The sequence below is a fragment of the Carassius auratus genome, chromosome 42 (assembly GCF_003368295.1).
Source record: "Carassius auratus strain Wakin chromosome 42, ASM336829v1, whole genome shotgun sequence".
Taxonomy (NCBI): Eukaryota; Metazoa; Chordata; class Actinopteri; order Cypriniformes; family Cyprinidae; genus Carassius; species Carassius auratus.
This window is the reverse complement of record NC_039284.1, coordinates 5274967-5295366: the sequence shown is the minus strand read 5'-3', so window position 1 is coordinate 5295366 and position 20400 is coordinate 5274967. Positions and strand designations below refer to the sequence as shown.

General features: G+C 37.4%; 1 protein-coding gene across 1 annotated transcript in view; it reads right to left on the bottom strand.

The window, feature by feature from the left end:
- The window catches only part of LOC113060464 (cysteine-rich motor neuron 1 protein-like), a 100227-nt gene that overhangs the window by 76020 nt on the left and 3807 nt on the right, over positions 1-20400 (bottom strand). The window contains exon 2 of the mRNA XM_026229391.1: positions 11700-11873. Coding sequence (XP_026085176.1) covers positions 11700-11873 — 174 coding nt within the window. The remainder of the gene's footprint in view (positions 1-11699; positions 11874-20400) is intronic.

The following is a 20400-nucleotide window of genomic DNA, read 5'->3' as shown; positions in this document are numbered from 1 at the left end:
CTAGATTATAAAATATTGCTCATTGGAAATATCCACTGTCAATACTTCACAGCAAGGATGAAACGCAAAGTACATGCAGATGATAGCACCATTAGATAACAACAATTCACCAGCTTTAACACATCAAATTAATTCTCACAGTTGCTAATATACATACTGCTTGTATCGACCAGGAAACTACATATTCAAAACCACCAGAAACTGAGTTGGCAGTGCTGATCTATTATTTACTATATTCTAGTAATCCTTATAAATTTAACAGAAGCTGAGAAAAGACTGTAACTAATGTAGAACATTTTTTTCAGTCCTTTGACAATTTGAAAAAGTACAGCTTCTGCATTTCCCCCCAATTGATCATTTGACGAACTGTCAGAATAATTGATAAAGCACTCAAAATGAATTGTTAGTTGAAGCCTTGAGTGTCTCATCTGTTATAACCAGTCAGATTCAAGACAACAGGATGTGCACGATTCCTCTTTCCTGCCATTTTGACAATGTAGCCTCTTCCCCAAAGCAACAATTAGAGTGTCTTTGTAAAAAGGCAGATACAGAAACCATTCAGTTATACTGACATGGTTGCTCTGGCCCAAATATACATTTTCCTCACACCATCTGACCAAATGTTCAAAGTACACAGAGCAAGCAAAAAGCACTCAAGCACCAAGCTGCGAGCCACTGTAAGTGGGAAAAAAAGCCCCTTTAAAGGTTATGTGTTATCTTTACCAATTTAAAGGACAAACGAGTGGCACGCTTCAACGGACTGCAGTGTGATTCATCTTTATCAGCGAACCACACCAAACCCTCAGTCCACGCATCTACTGCCAGACACCACAGGGACACCAGAATGTCAACAATTGACTTACAAACAAAACGCTTCACTTCCCCCAAAAAATATCATCACATCTACCATTTCAAGTCTATAGCCATTGCATCCCACCTCAGCACTGAGTAATTGCTGGCCCGAGGCGGAAATCACGAGGAAATAAGCTTATCACAAACGCAGCAGTTTTGAAGCTCTTACAGGAAATGAAAGAAACTGACCAAACTAAATATGTTATCTTTAAAGGAAGCAATGTTTGCAGGCAAGTGTCGGTGTAAATGTCTAACTTTTAAAAGAGCAGTTCGAGGTGCACATAATTTATCCTTTTCTGTCAAGGAAAGTTTATGAATTTTTTGCCGATGGAATTAAAGCAATGAGCTGCAAGAGGCCACACGTTCTTACTTGTACACTTTAAAACAAACAAACAAATCACATTGTCAATAATACTGTACATAAGACAACTATAAATTATATAATGGATAACAATAGTATTAATAAATGGTTAAATAAAATTACAAATTCAATGGAAAAAGTATGTGAACCCCTTTGGATTTACCTGGATTTCTGCATAAATATCTGCATGAACGCGTTTTAATTTGATCTGTGACTTACTGTCGTTGAGGCCCATTTCCACTATATAGTAAAATAATAATAATAATAATAATAATAATAATAACAAGGTAACTGCGACTTTATGTCTTTCAACAGTGTCCACAGTCAAAAGGTCCACAGGGAACATTGAAGTCCCCCCGGGGTCCATGTATCCTACTTAAAATATGGTAGATATACTGAAGTTGGCTCTTTGTACTTATGGCACTATGTGGTCCCCTAGGGTCCCCTGCTATTTTTCAGCACAAGAATATCATTTAAAAATGTGGACATACACTTTTTACTTATGGTGGTTTAACTCCAACAAGACATTAATCCCACCCAACGTTATATAAATTAATCATGAAATTTGACATGAATTTGACAGGCTTTCATACCAAACGGGTTACGCTCTAACAAGTGGCACTTTTGTTAAGCTCTAGCTGTGCTGTACTCCAAACACTGCCCCATGAAATCCATCAGTGGGAAGTAACAGCACTGACTGATGTATGTGCAGCTCTGTTGATAGGATTATCCGCATGTGACAAGAATCTTTCAATCAACTGAGATGAACCAGGCTGGGAGACCCATGTCAACATCTGACCTGTCCTACATGTTTAAGAGGTTGTCAATACTATGAATGTAGAGAGCCGTTTAATATCCTCTGTGGACTGACCGTGAGGGTGTTAATAGATTAATTATTGGAATAAGGCCACTGTGCTAATGGTGATTTCGGATAATGTAATTCGATTGTCATTGTTCCAACCATAAAGGGCACACTGGCCCTTTTTTGCAGTGTTGGATCGAAGAGGTATGTAGTTCACTGGGCTTTACCAAAGCTCTCACTGGGACACAACACTGCTGGGGGTGGCTTACATTCAACTATACCCAAATGAAACTTTTATTTCCAATAGTTCGATCAGGACCACTTCCGTCAAGTATATTTATGACAATTATAATTACATACAGTTAGTGTTGGCGGTATGGTTATGTTCTGGGCAACACTCCACATGCCTGTCCATGCAGCCATGCCATAAACTGCAGGTGATAGGTGTCAAGAATGGAATGGTACACGTCAGGAACAGCTGACTGTCGGCTGATGCGAGCGTGACTAACGTGGCCTGACTGAACTAACGCGATGCTCGATGTTGCTCTTTCATAGGCCAGAAACTCTCAGCTATGTGTTAAATTTACATTGGTCTCAGAATTTAATGTTAAAATTTCTAAAATGGTTAATGTAATGTAAGAATTAACTTCAGAATTCAAATAATTTGGTTTTGGGAGAATCTGATGAGAATTGTTTGAGTGCACATTTCTGACTTTTGAGGTCTGAGATATTAGAAATGTAGTTTTTGCATTCATGTTTGATTAATATGGTTTATTAAATATACTTTTATTTATACAGTAGTTTATTAAAAATATACTACTGTATAAATAAAAACAATATTAGTTTAAAGTAATGACTGTAAAAATGTCACATGGTTTAACAATTAAATAAAATGTAATATTTGTATTCTTATACTTGAATACAATTGAATCAACAAAAGATTTTAATTATATTATTTATTTTTAATTTCATTAATTAAATTATTACAAACATAATTAGTTATTAATTTATAAATTCCATTCCATATTGTTAGTTATTAATTATATTTAAGGTCAAGTATTTATTTGTTTTTGTTTTTTCTTTCCTTTTACAAATTGGGTATTCACATTAGATATTACTTTGCTAATACTATTTTATATATTTTTTTTCTTTTTTCATGAATACCATGAATTTTTACTTATACTTATACTTATACTTATATATATATTCACCTTACAATTAGTGTTAGGTGAACGTAAAACCAGTTTAAATATACAGTGTTTCTTCAAAACTGATTATTATATATTGGTTATTATATATTAACAAAAAGAATAATTAAGAAAGAAAACCGTTTTGCATGCTTTTAATGCGCTTTTTATTTAGCCATTAAATGTGGAAGCATAAGACAGATAAAAACAGTATCTCTTTTAACTTCAGTGGCAAAAATAGTGTTAGAGTAAGTTAAATCTCAATTTTCAATGCATTCATTTAAAATTCTAACTGCATTATGAAATATTCATAGAAATGCTTGGATGACATTTTTATTATTACCTTAAAAAACTAAAGTTTTGATGCACTGTTATATTTGTGCAAAACAATGCAAATTATTTTCATAGAAATTAATGATTATTTTTAACTTTATTGAAACTGTAATTTTCTCATTTACTTGTCAGTAATGACTGTTCGGTCAAAATGATGTTTCATCTGAGCCATTTCAGAGCGAATGCCTTAATATTGTGCATATGTATTATGCATGTTGATTATGGTCCAAAGGGAGAAAAAACATTTTATTAATTTTTCAGCAATACTACCAAGATGTAGACATCTTCAGAACTAAATACAAATTTGAAATGAGTAGCAGTTTGTCCATGGTGCACACACCCTCACACATGGAGCTCTACCCATGTTCCACATCAAACAGTTGATTCCCTTCTGTTTGCCTCCACAGGACAACAGGGAAAGTCAAAGTACAGTACTTTCAGGCATTCCTTTCTTGGGGTTGGCAGACCCCCCCACAGTCTCTTTGAAAACAGGACATTGTTAAAACAGAAACATGTTGCTTTTGGCATGGGAGGCTGTTCTCTCCCTGCATACAACGGGGTCTGCAATTAGCATGGCCGGCTCCCCAGAACAAATATTCTTCACTGTAATCCTGCCAAGGCAGCACAGACACAGCTCTCTACTGCAAGAATGCTTGGTATTTCCTTTAATGTGCTTTGGCTGAGCTGGGTCAGAGAAAACCAACAGTAACAGCAGAACAGAGTCCCACACTTCCTGTTCACGCTCACTTTCTCTCTCAAACACGCATTTCCACAACCTCATTCTTTATACCTGCTTCTGTTCTCTGTTGGTTGTATATTATATTATATTACAACACACTTGGCTTATATACGTGTATATGCTAAATAAGGTTTGTATTTCCATAGAAATATCTGGCAAAATTTCAAGTTATATCTTTCAAGCGACACTTTCTAAAAGTAGTGCATTCATCCACTTACCGAATTACTGCAACCTCTAGGTCAGGAGTCTAAACTGGATCAGTGGAAGACTACCATTCACCTCCATGTTAATTTCAAACACAGGCTCTCACTAAAAGAGGTCCAGTACATTCCCTTACCACCGTTTAGTCCAGTCATTTCAAGCTGACAGTAAAATTGCTTTAAATAACGTGGACCCGCATCCTCGGAACTCTCGGTTGTTCTAGAGAAGCCTGTAAGTTTGATGGTCAAAAGCACTCTACCGTTGAAACAAGCACTTGATACCCTGAAACAAGCACTTAGACCCCTCTGAGTATCCCCATCTGTATTTCTATATCTCGGCTACAAATACATGTGAATGACAAACTGTCTTGCATTCTGAAGTCCCTTTGAAATTCTTGTCAGTTGGTGGCCATCTTGACAACAAGCATACATGTTCAGCTGCTGTCTACTTGTCTAGGGAAGTCGTGGCCTAATGGTTAGAGAGTTTGACTGCTAACCCTAGGGTTGTGGGTTTGAGTCTTGTGCTGGCAATACCACGATAGGTGGTATTACAGTAGGTGCCCTTGAGCGAGGCACCGAACCCCCGACTGCTGCCCACTGCTCTTGGTGTGTGTTCACCGCTGTGTGTGTGTGCACTTTGGATGGGTTAAACGCAGATCACAAATTCTGAGTATGGGTGGGTTACAATACTTGGCTGTTTGTCACTTTCACTCACTTCACTTACTTGAATGTGGGAAACTCTATTTGTCAGTGACATATTTTATATGATCATTTTTAAATGTGAAAATATACCAAGGAGCACATATTCTGTGAGGGACTAAATTATGTCATAGTTTAAATATTAACTTCTCAAGCAAATGGACGTGACTAATTAATTCTGAGAATCTTGACCAGTGTCTCAGAACCTCAAAGATCAATCGCTTTACCATTTCTTTAATTATTCTTGCTAAGAACCACCCTTGCTTTTTTATGTGCAATTTAGGACTTGGTTTATTTAAAACAGATCATACTAAAATAACAGATGGAGCAGGATACAAAAACTAACATCTTTCCATCAGGTCTGGTGATGATTTACTGCTCTGGAATATTTATTTATTTTTTTACCCAGAGAGAAAATCTACTTAGACACCAAAGGTCAACATATTATTACGGTTTTATTGGGGATTGATTTCCTGTAGTACCAACGGTAGCAGAGAATATGGATGTCATTAGAGAACCTTGAAGAGGACACTATGACGGCATTATCAATCTTTACTATTCTTTCAAAAGACCCCACTTCTCACAGTACTGAAGAAATCCAAGAGTTCAAAGCACTGTTCAAAATAGCGCATGTTGCGATGCACTACTGATAATATCAATAGCACTTATCTATTTAGCATTCGCCCTTGTGTCAGCCAGCATCCCGTAAACACAAAACATTCCCTCATGAGGAAGACATTTTTCCATTGGGCTGAATAGGGTGAATGACCTCGAAAAACAAGCCCATATGTCAGGTGATTCTGATTTGGTTGCACATGCAGTTGTTTAAATACACTTCTTTCTCTTCCCTTCACCAGCAGAGCAAAGAGAATAGCGGAACTGGAAGTACAAGATAGAATTTAATCAAATTACAATGATGACTCCACTTCTGTGTGACAGAACCAATTGTTTCATGTAAAATCAATAAAATCTTATAATGTCTGCTGACTCTAGATACAAAAGATGGCCAGGTTGATGAATAACGACAGTAATGTTTTTCTTATGCAAATGACAACTGCTGAGTGCAAACCATTACAACACTGCAAAACATGTGCTTTGGCCCACGCTCCTCATAGCACTGAACGCAAACAGATGTATGAGGAGATTGGAGAAAAAAAAACAACTTTACGGAACAGGCAGAAAATGCATCATGTTCTCAAGCAACAAAAAGCGTATTATGTGTATGTAGTCTCTACACGCTGTGTAAAAATTTTATTTAATTGGACTAGCAAAAGCAAAACAAAGGACTTTTGACTCCAGTGATTGCATTAAAACTGACAAATCTTCAGATACAAAGCACTAAAAACACTAAAACAAACATAATATATGTATGATAAATATATAATGAATAAGACAAATGTAGAGTGCTGTTTGACTGTGCAAATGTAACGGTTCAAAAGATATTCCAAGTAGTTTTTTTTGGGCCATTTCTGCAACATAGACAAAATTTAGGCAAAAACATACCTATACATAAAATTCAAGTTTGAAGCTGCAATTAACATTATTGGCAGTAAAATACCAACAACTTTTATTCCTTTTTCCACATTATGATTATGAGGCAAATTATTGATTAATAAAGTCATTTTTTTGGGCTGTACCTTCGACATACTATGTCATGACCTCAAAACACTTTTATCATAGTGCATGATTTGTAAACTATTACATTTTGATGTTTGCATCACATAACCAGCTTCATATATACTGCTTTTCTAGCAGAGTAAAATAGCTTGGTAGTGCACCTGTTACAGCACTGAACTTGATCTAGAATCTTGTCACACTGAACACATTTTTAGTGCCACTCTCTGGGCATTTCACTTTAAAACTTGCAACGAGAAATGTAATATCATTGTGCTGAAATGTTGTTTCCAATGGGTATGGGGGGGCATTTCTGTGGCTCTTAATGTGTTGCCAGGGTGGTCCAAGTCAAAAGAGCACACCATCAACTCTCTTTGATATATATATATATATATATATATATATATATATATATATATATATATATATATATATTTTTTTTTTTTTTTTTTTTTTTTGAGCAGGGTTTTGCTCAGTGTAAGTCTGAGATTATTTGCCTGTTTCATAGACAGCTACAGCAAGCTACTCATCAAGAGAATTAAGTACCTATTAGACAAAACATTTCAAGCAAATTGACAACACTGCAAATAGACAAGCAAAACAACATCCCAGACTAGACACAACATCACAATAAACAACTACAACAACTCTGAAACACTAGTCAAAACAACATGACAAGGACCTATTAGTGAAAAAAACAGGGGGTAAACCTTCAAAAATAGCCACCGCCTGCTTCAGGGATGACGAAAAGCACACCTGCTGCAATAAAACAACAAGGCCCTGCACCTGTAGCTAGGACTGTTGTGATAACAACCATGTATTTTTATGTTTAATTGCCAGTGTGCCACCAGCTCAGATTCAATGCACAGGAAGGCTCAGAGGATGCAAGCAAGTATCCATCAGGGATTGCATTTTTCAATGCAGCATTTGCATTCTTATAGCCTTAAATAGTCTTATCTGCCTTTTGTAAATTGGCTTGTTTGTTTGTTTAAATCACAGGCTTCTAAAAAAAACTATCATATAAGCAAATTGCCTCTTTTGCTACCCTACCCTTTATAAAAGAAAGGGAATTAGAACAAACAGTGAAAAAAAAAAAAACAGTGTGTAACAGCTCTTACGAGGTATTGTTCTGTCCTCTAAGCAGTGCCAACTCACACCAGGAGCTTTTCAGAAGTGAAGTGACAGGATTCGCGAGACCATGTTATTTTCCTGTCCTACGTTGTTTTCCTTGATTTTATGTGTTCTATAATGTTTGTTTGTTTCGTCCGGTCTAATTCTGTTTATTGTTGTGTTTTATGCTATGTTTTACGACCGTTTTGCTTTAGACTACGACTAAGTTTATACACTTAAAAGTCCAGCTATGAACAACAAGGATAAAAGATACACAGCTGTACATCATCAATTATCTTGTCTCTTTATTTCACATACCATTTCTAGCCTCCTGACAAGGATATAGTGCTGTGAAATAAGATCGGGAGTCTGCACAGGCCAGGGTGTATATTTTGAAATTGACAAGATTTTTTTTTTACTTTTATTTTGTATATACTGTGCGGCCACTTCTGGGACATTTATGAAACATGCTGTGGCACAGCTGGTGTAAACACAAACATTGTATAGAGTGGCAGCGATCAGCCGGTGGCCGTGTCTGAGCCGTAACAATCCACAGACACGTGCAGTGTAAATAAGGGGTTATAGGGAAACTCCTGTTTACTCTGATACTGAAGCCTGATTTGTTCATGTTTGTGTAATGTGCTAAGTTGTCTGAGAGCGGCATAAACATTCGTCAGACTTTTTCTCCATTGAAGATCATCTCCTTGCTGGGCTCTGAAGAAAGAAGCTGGAGCAAGAAGCTCAGCCTGCTACTTGCCTTAGAAGAGCCCTGGGAGAGGAAGATCACCAAGCATGCCTTCCCCTGAAGCCATCCAGTGTATAAGAGCAAATTTCCTTCAACATTGTTGCAAATGTCGTGCCGCAAGTGCTTCACATGGGCAAAGTGAGCGTGCTGCGTGCTGCTAGCCTGGGCCACATCCACACTGAGGCTGCGCACATTGATACGGACTCCTCTCATTGCCTCCCACTCTCTCTTTTCTTCCCTCCCAGCTGTATTGGAGGACAAAACAGGTCCTCTGTGATTTCACTCTCCTCGTAGCACTTTGATCCACTTTTTTGTGTTTTGTCATGAGGATCTGCAGTCATGGCCTAATGGTCAGAGTTGTAACCTGCACTTGTAAATGTAAATGTTGATTCCATATCACTGACAGATTCAGACAGGAGGACTGGGCATGCTCCGTTGAGTATCCTGACACCCTTCTCCCCAGTGAATTATCACAGGCCAGTGCAGAGAGTGATCTGAGTGGTAGCCCTAACCTCTGTTAATGGTGCTGAATAAAAGCGTATGGCAAGCACCTCTAACCATCTGTCTGGCAGATTTGCAAGATCTTTACTGCATCTCAGAAGTTGTCACAGGTTTGAACCCCTTCCTGCTTAACTGCTCCAGCTTCAAAGAATGAGGTTTCTCACTACAATTTGTCTTGCAGGCTGCCTCACATCAGAGGTTTTATTCAAATTTCGGTACAAGACAACGATACTCATATGAGTACAAACTCTGGCGAACAGAAAGTCAGGCTTTCACAGCCCCTACTTCCTTATTACCAAAAAAAGATAGTGGACTCAGGCCCATTCTTGATGTCATGGATCTGAATTATGCGCTTATGAAGATGCTTACTTTGAAACAGATCCTTGCACAGATATGCCTCGGGGACTAATTCTTATTGGTGGATCTGAACAACCCTTAATTTCTCATACAAATAGCCCCTCATCACATACTTCTTGAGATTTGCGTTCGAAGGGGTGGCGTAGCAATCCTGTAATTCAGATAGATGGGAATCTGCATCATGAATCGCCTAGCTACATATATATATATATATATATATACTGCTATATAATGCTGTTACTCTGCCAAATGGAGCAGCTTGGGCTAAACATCACTAAGCCAAGAGCTGTCTGTTTTACAGCCAGCGAGTCGTCTTCCTGGGGACCATTATTGATTCAGCCCATATGCAGGCATGGATCACGCCAGAACGCTTCCTGACAATTCAGTGGCTAGTAACGCCATTCAAACTCAGGACTTTACATTTCCTCAGAGTTTTTTCAGATGATGCTCGGACTTATGTCAACCACTTCTTCTTTGATTCTTCCTGGCCTGCTTCACATGTGGTCCCTCCAATATTGGCTCAAAGCCCATGTACCGTCCCACTCTTGGTGCTTGTTTTTATCCCAGGGTAACCCACAGCTGCATCAGAGCTGTGGCCCCTTGGAAACTGCTCACCTCTTTTAGTCAGGTGTCCAATTGGAACTGACCTCCAGAAAGAAGGTGGTCATGACAGATGCCTCCAACTAGGTTTGGGGAGCACAGTAATGGGGCAGACTGGCGTTTGGCTCCTGGTCAAACCTGGAGAAAAGTTTGTGTATCCAATGCCTCGAGATGATGGCAGTTTTTATAGCCCTAAAAAGGGTCTGTCTTAGGGAGGGCAGAGGTAGACCACTTCGCCTCAGAAGACAACTTTCATTGCCAAATGTACTTTTAGAAGCAGCGAGATGCCCTGGCCCACGAATGGCTCAGTGCTTTCTTGTCTGCCTTCCACCTGGATGCCCTGCTTCCTCACATTAGATGGGTCAGGGAAGTCAGATGTTTGGTCCTCCTGGTGGCCTCACTCAAAAGGAATCAGATGTGGTTTCCAGAGTTGATTTATCTGCTATCGGCAGCCCCTTGGCAGATACCATTGAGGACAGACCTCCTCTCTCAAGCGAGAGGCATGATTTACCATCCCCGGCCTGAGCTGTGGAGCCTTCATGTTTGGCACCTCAATGGAAACCTTTACAGCTCCCCACAGGTGTGACTAATACCATTTTGGAGGCTACAGCCCTGTTTATGTGACTCCTCTATGCCCTTAAATGGTCAGTCTTTTCTGACAGTTGTGCTGCAAAGATAAAAGTCCTGTCCTTCTGTGGCATGTCATCAGTGTTAAACTTTCTGCAAGAGCTGTTGGATAAGCGGTGCACCCCTTCCACACACAAATTATATGTGGCAGCCATCTCGGCAAATCATGATCTCATGGCTAACCGGTCATTTGGCAAAAAACAACCTTTTCGTTAAGTTTCTGAGGAGAAAAGATTCTGACGAACAGCAATCTGAGCTGACTTATATCAGTCAGCTTCTCCCCTTTTGGCAAGTTGAAGCGCCATTTGTTCGTGCAGTTATATGAATGTGAACATATCAGGCTTCAGTATCAGAGTAAACAGGAGTTTGCCTGTAAGCATGTTAAACCCAATGCTCGTTCCATTATTTTAGGGAACAGAGGTTACGTTACTAACCGTTACTAAACAAGTATTTGTTAGGGGTTATTACTTAAGGTGAAGTTTGAACTAGTACACAAAAAATAGCTTTGGAAATAACCTACTGCATATTTGCACAAAAAAAAAGAAGCTGCATTGACTGTCACTGACATTCTCAGTTTTATTAATATGCATTCATTTAAATTAGTTCACAGGTTAAATCATCCCTTCAATGATGCCAAAAATTAACACTGATTATTTTTGGATACTCTCAAAACTGAGGAATCTTATTAACAAAGCTAATTCTAGATAATTAAAAAGAATGCATGGCAGAAGAATGCATAACATTTGTGCTATATTTAATACTATGCTAGTTTTACCTTGCAACAATTTTTCTAGTATGCTCACAAACTCGAGAGTTCAAACACATATTTTAAAGATGAAACCCATCAAGAATGCATTAAACAACATGATGACATTATGTCTACTGCAGAAAGATATGCGCAGGCAGGTACAAGCTTTATGCTAGAAGTAGACAGAGAGAGAAAAATAATAATAATGGAAAAATAAGAGGTACCTTCAATCTTCTGCAGGGCTGTCTGACAGGCTTCCTGGCTGGCGAACTCAAATGGGTTGTTGCATGTTCGTACACTGTCACATTCACACTTCCCATCAATGATGTTACAGCCCGTAACCAGGTTTTCATTGCATGGCTCAAAGCCCAAGAGCTGGTCGTCATCCCAGTTTTCATCTAAGCGAAAATGAAAGAGACACATATCAATGAAGACACCACAGAAACAGAAATTCATATTACTAAATTACCATATCAAACAGAGTAACCAGGTTTCAGAATCATCCCAATACATTTTCACAGTATCATTAAAACTGCAGGTACCCCAAAGCCAACAGGTCTGGCAATGCCGAAGTAATGAGGCTACTGAACACTAAAGAGGAGCACATGGACAATTACATGTGCATTTGAGGTTCAAGGGGTATCGGGAATAACGGAAATAAGAGAGAAAGATAGTCGTGTTATAAAGGATTATACAGTTCCTACATTCCTAGCCTCTCACGATTTACACGAAAGATAAATGGTGGCAGAGAGCAGCACATTTTCAAAATAAGAATGACCTGACCCTAAAGATGCTTCTATCTGCCAGCAACATTATGAAGTCTTATTTTCAGTGCAAATGCACCTTATCTGTGCACATGCATGTTTGTGTGCTTGGGATGGATGAACACACTCAAGATGGATGAATACCAGGGTTTGCTGATATATTGAATACGTATATTGAACTGATAATTCAAAATTCATTTGCATTGTGAATACTTTTGATTTCTTATTAAGAAAAAATCACAAAAAAATGTATCCTTTCATTAGGTAATAGAAAAATTTTAATGGGGGTGAAATATCATTATGAAATAAATGTTTTTCACTAATATACATTGGCCACAATTAATGGCACCCTTTTATTCAATACTTTTTGAAACCTCCAATTGCCAGTTTAACAGGTGTAAATTATCTCCTATAATGCCTGATGAGGTTAGAGAACACCTGACAAGAGATCAGAGACGAATCATTCATCCAGAATCACTCCAGACCCTTTAGATTCCCAGCTCCATGTTGGTGCTTCTCCTCTTCAGTTCACTCCTCTCATTTTCTGTAGGGTTCAGGTCAGAGGACTGGAATGGCTATAGCAGAAGCTTGGTTTTGAGCTCAGTGACAGTTTTGAGCTCAGTTTGGCTTTTTGTGCGGTTGGAAGATCCAAACATGGCCCATTATAAGATTTCTAACAGAGTCAGTCACTTTTTGATTTTTTATCTGTTGGTATTTGATAGAATCAAAGATGTCCAAGACCTCCAGCAGAAATAAAGGCCCACAACATAAAAAATACAGCAGTATATTTAATTGTACACAAGGGGTACTTTTTTTCCTCTGTGTTCACCAAACCCATCTTGAGTGTTTGCTGCTACACAGCTAATTTTTTAGTTTCATCTGATCATAGAAGTCATTCCCATTTAAAGTTACAGTCGTGGCTGATAACTGAATATGCTGGAGTTGTTTTTTGCTAGGAGAATTTTTCTTGTAACCCTCCAAAAAAAAAACAAAAAAAAAAAAACATTTGTTTGACATTTTTTAAAAGGTTTTCTGAACCAGAAACTCAACGATTTTCTGCAATTCTCCAGCTGTGACCCTTGGAGAGTCTTTAACCATTCAAACGTACCTCCTAACCATGCATTAGGACGATATAGACACACATCCTCTTCCAGGCAGTTTCTGAACATTTTCTGTTGGTTGGAAATTCTTAATTATTGGCCTGATGGTGAAAATGGGTATTTTCACTGCTGTAACTCTTTTCTTAAAGCCACTTCACTAATTTGTGAAGCTCAACTATCTTTTGCTGCACATCAGAAATATATTCTTTGGTTTTTCTCATTGTGATGGATGATTAAGGGAATTTGGGCTTTGTTTTCCTTGCTCTTTTTATTTTTTTGTGAAGCAGGAAGCCAGAGCTGGACGATTTCATGTTTATAATCATGCTGGAGTGCTCAAAATTGTGAATATGAATGGGAATATACTTCAGAGATATTTTACTCATAAGAATTTCTAGGGGTGCCAATAATTGTGTCCAACAAGTATTTGAAAAAAACATTCATTTCATAATGGTATTTCCCCTTCGTTTTAAATTCATATGATCCAATGAAAAATACATTTTTGTGAATTTTCTTTATAAAAAATCAAAAGGATTAACAATGCAGATTAATTTTCACAGCCTTTTTTGATCATATTTACCAAGGGTGCCAACATCTTTGGCCATGACTGTATATTATATATATATGTGTGTGCATTTCAATAAATTAGAATGTCATGGAAAAGTTAATTTATTTCAGTAATTCAACTCAAATTGTGAAATTCATGAATTAAATAAATTCAATGAATTCAATGCACACAGAGTGAAGTATTTTAAGTCTTTGGTTCTTTTAATTGTGATGATTTTTGGGTCACATTTAACCAAAACCCACCAATTCAACAAATTAGAATATGGTGACATCCAATCAGCTAATCAACTCAAGGAGGGTAAGCCACAAACATTAATTTCCAAAGAAGTTGGCTGTATCAGAGCATGTTAACAGAAAATTGAGTGGAAAGAAAAAGTGTGGAAGGAACAGATGCACAACCAACTGAGAGAACCGCAGCCTTATGAGGACTGTCAAGCAAAATCGAATCAAGAATTTGAGTGAACTTCACAAGGAATGGACTGAGGCTGGGGTCAAGGCATCAAGAGCCACCACACACAGATGTGTCAAGGAATTTGCTGAACCACAGACAACGTCAGAGCCATATATATATATATATATATAATTTAATTATATATTATATTACATTATTTAATTAATACTTACACATAAAAAAAACACTATGATAATTATTTTAGTACATTTCCTAAGGCCATTAATTTTCTATGACAGGCCTCAGTAACATAAATGACAAGCTGAGTTTCAATGAATCAGTCCAAAACACTGATTTATTTCAATATACATCCACCACCCCATAGTAAGCACCATCAGCATGCATGTAATTTGTTCTCTGGGGAATGCTGCCTGCTTGCCAATAAATGGGCCTTGCACATATATGAGCAATTCGGCTATTAAACCAGAACCGTTTTTGCAGAATCCTGCCCTTGTACTGCCGAGCAACCTACAATTTGATTTAGCAAACTTACAACATGATCTACAATATGACTTTTTTTTTTTTTTATCCATAACTTCTCAGCCCCATGGTGTGTTAAATTAAATACTCTGAGGATAAACAAGTCAAGTCACACTTCTCTCACCTAACCCATGTCTGTTTGTTGAAGGGTCAGTCATGTGTTTAGCTACTGGTGCATAGTTGCACACTTGTGTTGCAGTGTTTCGGTCATCTGCATATGATGGGTGTGATGACAGCTGTACGGCACAACACCCTGAAACAACACAAACCTATCACTATGGCTGTCTATAGGGGACTGTGAGTATGTGTAAGCCCGTGATCTTGTAACGATCAAGGACTGGAAGCTGATGTTTCCCCAAATCCACAGGGATGAAGTCCCCAAATAGCTGCTGTCAACAGCTGATTCATCAGTAACTAAGCATGGCTCTCCAGACCAGCTCTGGGTCGTTTAGCTGGGCGTGGAGTGTTGAGTGTCCTGTCAAATGATAAACATGCCGCGGCAGTCAGAACCCCACACCGGGTTTGAGCCTGGCATGTTCACATACAGCATCGCCTTGAAGACCTCCTGGGAAGTTCCCACTTATGAGTTTAGAAATAATAATCATGACGTTATGTGCATTCAAGTGATTTCAGTTAAAGAAAAACTAACACACTTTCATATTTCTTTCTCTTTTTAACTTTCTGAGAAACACAATTTTTTTAATGCTAATGCAACAAAATGAAGTGCAAATATGCATAATGCATGTTGGTTGACTATGGTTTTTTTTATCATTCTTATGCTGCCGTGCACAATTATGTTGAGAGAGAAATGCCAATCCAACCACCTACATGAGCAGTATTTAGCATTATTCAGTATGCAAAATGCATACTACAAGTGTAAATCAATTAAAAAGTTAATCACACTAATTAAACGATATGCTCATTAATTAATCTAATTAAATTATAGTAATCATTAAATAGACATAACTAAGTCATTAAACCAACATCACAACAATATTGTTTGTTGTATTTTCATAATAAATGTAAGCTTATCACTGATGCTTTCAGTTAAAAGCAAGTTCAGGCCATTTGAGGCTTTAGTTTTTATCATGTAGGACCAAAGATGTAGTCTGGAGTTTTTTTCCATATTCAATAATTTTAATATAACTAATCACAGTCAGTTATTATGCTAAGTTGATAAACCTACAATGTAATTATAGAACAAAGATTGACAATTATAACTTCAATCATGACTAATTTAACCCCTATCATAAGTCTGTAATTGACATGCCCCAAAACATTATAAAACATAATTTCCCACTGGATATTACAACATTGTGAAGGCGTCAATGTAAGTTTTGAAAATACAATCAGTCGGACACAACTTTACAGCAGGATTACTATACTTTAGTCACAATACTAAAACTGTAAGAACCATCTTAGAGACTTTACATTCACTAAACCCAGACAAAAAATCCTTTAAGTCGTGATGTAATGGAAGTAGTGACAGATTTTTGGAAAACACTTTAAGGACCAGTTCCTACTATATTGACTAATTGCTTATAAGCATGCATATTACCATCTTAAAAGCTGTTTATTAGTACTTATTAGTCATATATTAATGGCTTATTCTGCATGACCATATTCTAGATCCTTTAACCCAACCCAAACCTTAAACTTAACAACTACCTTACTATTAATAAGCAGCAAATTAGGAGCTTAAGCTTAGGGGAAAACTCTTAGTTAATAGCAAAAGTGTTCTCTAATCTACTAATAAAGTGTTACCTTTTTTTTCTGTATCATGACGTACATTTGAGCACATAGGTCATCGAAAAAAAAGAAGAAAAGCAATGCAGTGGCTTGATTTCATTTATCATCTGCTCATTACATGACTCAGACTCAAATTATTGGTGAAGACCGACCAATACAGGAAGTCACAAGAGAGAAGTCTGTAATTGTGATATTTTGATTAAATAACGAGCTCAAAAATAATTAGATTAAATCGTTAAGAATATAGACAGTGAATTTCCACTTCATGCAAATTTGAAAATATCTTCACACTCTGTTCGAAGCATGCAACAGATTAATATAGTCGGAGATGTGTTATAGCAATAACAGTTTTAGAAAGTGTGACTGCTCTTATTACAATATCTACGGAATTCCATTCAACTCAGTATTTGTATTATAACCTTGTACTAAGAGAAAACACCATTCTCTCACAATATCTAATATAGACTGTCTGGTAGAGGAAGAGGCGGCTAAAACAAGCTCACAAAAAAAAAAAAGCTTATGAAATCACAAAAACTGGAGGAATAAAATGAGCCTACTTTCAACACAGCGGTTCTTCATAAACAAACACAGTGAAAAGTGTTGTTTTGCTGATATCAAGGCATGATATCAAATCGCTGCTCGTCCTCTGCTGGCTGAAACATGGCCTCCCTGCTGTACTTTGCAGTGGCACCTAGTTGTTATCAAGGCAGGAGTCCTTCCTGAAGCAAGAGATGCTTGCTAATTTGTAACTAAACCAATTAATTACTCTGTCAGAAAAAGACAGCATTTTTAACGCCTGGGTCGTTAGATGCTACTCTGCGACTAATACAAGAAACTGAAGACAGGAAAACAAGTATTTTCATAATAAATCAGAAAAGCTATTAATACTTCAAATCTGGCAATAAAGTCAATATTGCATTAGAATTAAGGATTTATTTAATGCATATTCCTGGTGTTATTGTGGACGATTCATCAACACACTTAAATTGTATTACTTCATGATATAAAATAATAAATGTATAAATAATAATAAAAAAAAAATTGCCCATTTATTGCACTGGATAAAAACAAAAAATTAAAATAGCCAACAAACTCTCATGGCAATTTGGAGACTAAAATGTATCTCAGTCATACATTTTTTTTTTTCTTTTTTGATTTAAGGTGAGATTCTAAAATTAATTTTATGCTTACATTTTATCCCAAATTTTTGTACGAGTCACATTGTACAAATTCATAAGAAATTACCACCATATAAAATAACTATATAATAGCAGAAATAGTAATTAGGTGTAGAGCTTACTCTTTTTGTATATGTACGTATTGCCCACTTTCACAATCCAGTGAATTACCACTCCTTTTTCCTCATTGAATATCCCAGTTCACACAGAAATATGTTACATTATCGAAGTAAATGGGCGGCAAAGCCAATACAGAGTTGACTTCAGCAATAGAGGACTTTGTGTTTTTTTGTAAAAATGACTAAAATCTGTGTCATCTGTTCATTGTTCCCTTTGTGACACCGACTCTTCAGGCTTTGAATTATAACCCTGAAAAGTCCTGCCGGCCCCTACGCAGCACCCCCTGAGGACACTTAGTACTCCGAGGAGCAGAAGAGAGCCTTCAGGGAAGTCTGTGACAGGGAGGCTGCCAAGCGGGGGCACACTTTTCTGCTTGTCTTCACTGACTATACCAGACATGCGGTTTCTCTCAACAAATTTCAGCCTGCTTGCACTCTGCCTTTTTGTGAAAAAATGAAAAAACATAGGCAAAGACGTGAACTGGCAGCAATGCTCTGCTTTGAAGAAATATTTCAAACAAAAATGTTGTCCCCATTTCCTCACCCTCACCATGTTATTCCAAACACTCATAATACAAAGTTTCAGACATCATTTAGAATAATACAAGCAACAACAGGGAGGGATTAAGGTGAAGTAAAATCATAAAATACTTTTACTCCACAAAGAATAGGGACTAAAGCTTCAAAATAGTCGCCTGATTTAGATCTCTAGTAGTTCAGCCAAAAAATTCCATAATTTACCCAGCCTCTCCATGTTACTTTAAACCTGTGTTACTGTTCTGGTCTTTTATTCCAGGCAATTACAAAGAATGGGGACTAGAGCTTCAAAACGGTCACCTGATCCAGATATTGAGTTTGTTCAATTCACTAACTCTACGATCCGTCAGTTAATAGCTCACTGGAGGGGAAGAATATCAATAAATAATTACTTTAATTTCAGTCTGTTTTTCAGAAAACTTGGAATATAGCACACATTTCATGTGAAACATTATTATGACATATTTACAATGCTTCTGCATTCTTTTTAAAGCTTGGAAGCTTCAATTGTTGCAGGAACAACTGGTTCATTCTTCAGAATATCTCCTTTTGGGTTTAGCTGTTGCAATCTCTCTAACTCGGATTATCTTCATAGTTTACTTGTATCATAAATTGTATTATGTTTCCCCAATCATCACATAACCTTTATTTAGATGGGTCATTCAGCGTTTTGGAAGAGGAATGCCTTAGACAAAAAGCACTCCATCTGACAGTGATTACGGCCAATGTGGAGCTGCTTTGTTAGCAGGCAGAGTCCAGGGTTTGTATGGATGACATTAATAAGGGCAGGCATGCTTCATTCTCCAGGTGTTCTTTGCAAACAGATTGTGTATAATCAAGTTCCATTCTTCCCAGTCTGAAGCCATTTCAATGATAAAGACCGCTGCTTTTCTCTTAGTCCGGAAGATTATGATTTGAGCCCGGTGCTATATTAACACTGTCAAGCTCAGGGCTCCAACTCCAGATGGGTGGACAAGGTGAAGCTTCAGTAAATATATTGCAGCATAAATGGTCAACTTGAGTATGTCAAAAATTTCAACCATGCATGTTACATTTCCAGATCCATCAAGTTCAACTTAGATGTTGATTTCTGGCTCCATACTAGGTCTTCTATTGACAGGCTTCATAAAAATAATCCAATCTGTGCTTTACAAGGCACAGTTTTTTTCTAACACTAGTAAAATCGGTTAGAATCATCAGAAAACATATGAACGTCAACAAAACCTATAAAGCAGTTCTACAAGAAAACCACAGTAAAACATAAATAATCAATGTGTTTCATAGACATAAACATATGCGATTTGGAATGTCTCTTGGAAAATTATTTTTAGAGGAACGGATCCTCCAGCCAAACCAACAAATAAATAATTTATGCTAAGTATAACAGTGGATGTAAAACACAAGGACTGCAACTGAAATGATCAAATTGACACAGTTTGAGCTGTGTGTAAAGGTCTTTTCTTGTTAAGATGAGGCCTAAAATGATTCCCAAGTACAGCCAGCTTCACACTGGGACCGCTGACTGCTTTCTCTGAATAGAGAAGCAAGACATCATACTTCACTTCCCAGGGAAAGCTCACCTGGAAGGTCCTGACACTAACCCCCCTGGGTGTTCTATGTGATGTGCCTGGTAAGCCCATCTCCAGAGAAGCCTGCAGGGCAATTCAAGACCATCATATTGAATGTATGTGTTCACTGTAAACAGCCTGTCCAAAGTAATCTCATGCTTTGGAATGCACAGGAATTTATGGACTTGGATGTGAAGTGTACCATCAGTTTGAACAGAAAAAGGCTTTTGTTGTTTTCACCTCTAACCACTGTGCTGTGGCGCTAAATTTAAAGGAACAGGTCACCCAAAAATTAAAATTCTGCTATTATTTACTCACCCACCGTGTCGCACTAAATGAATGTATTTATTTCTTCTGTGAAACACAAAAGTAATTATATTAATTATATAACTAATAATAATAATATAACTTCAAA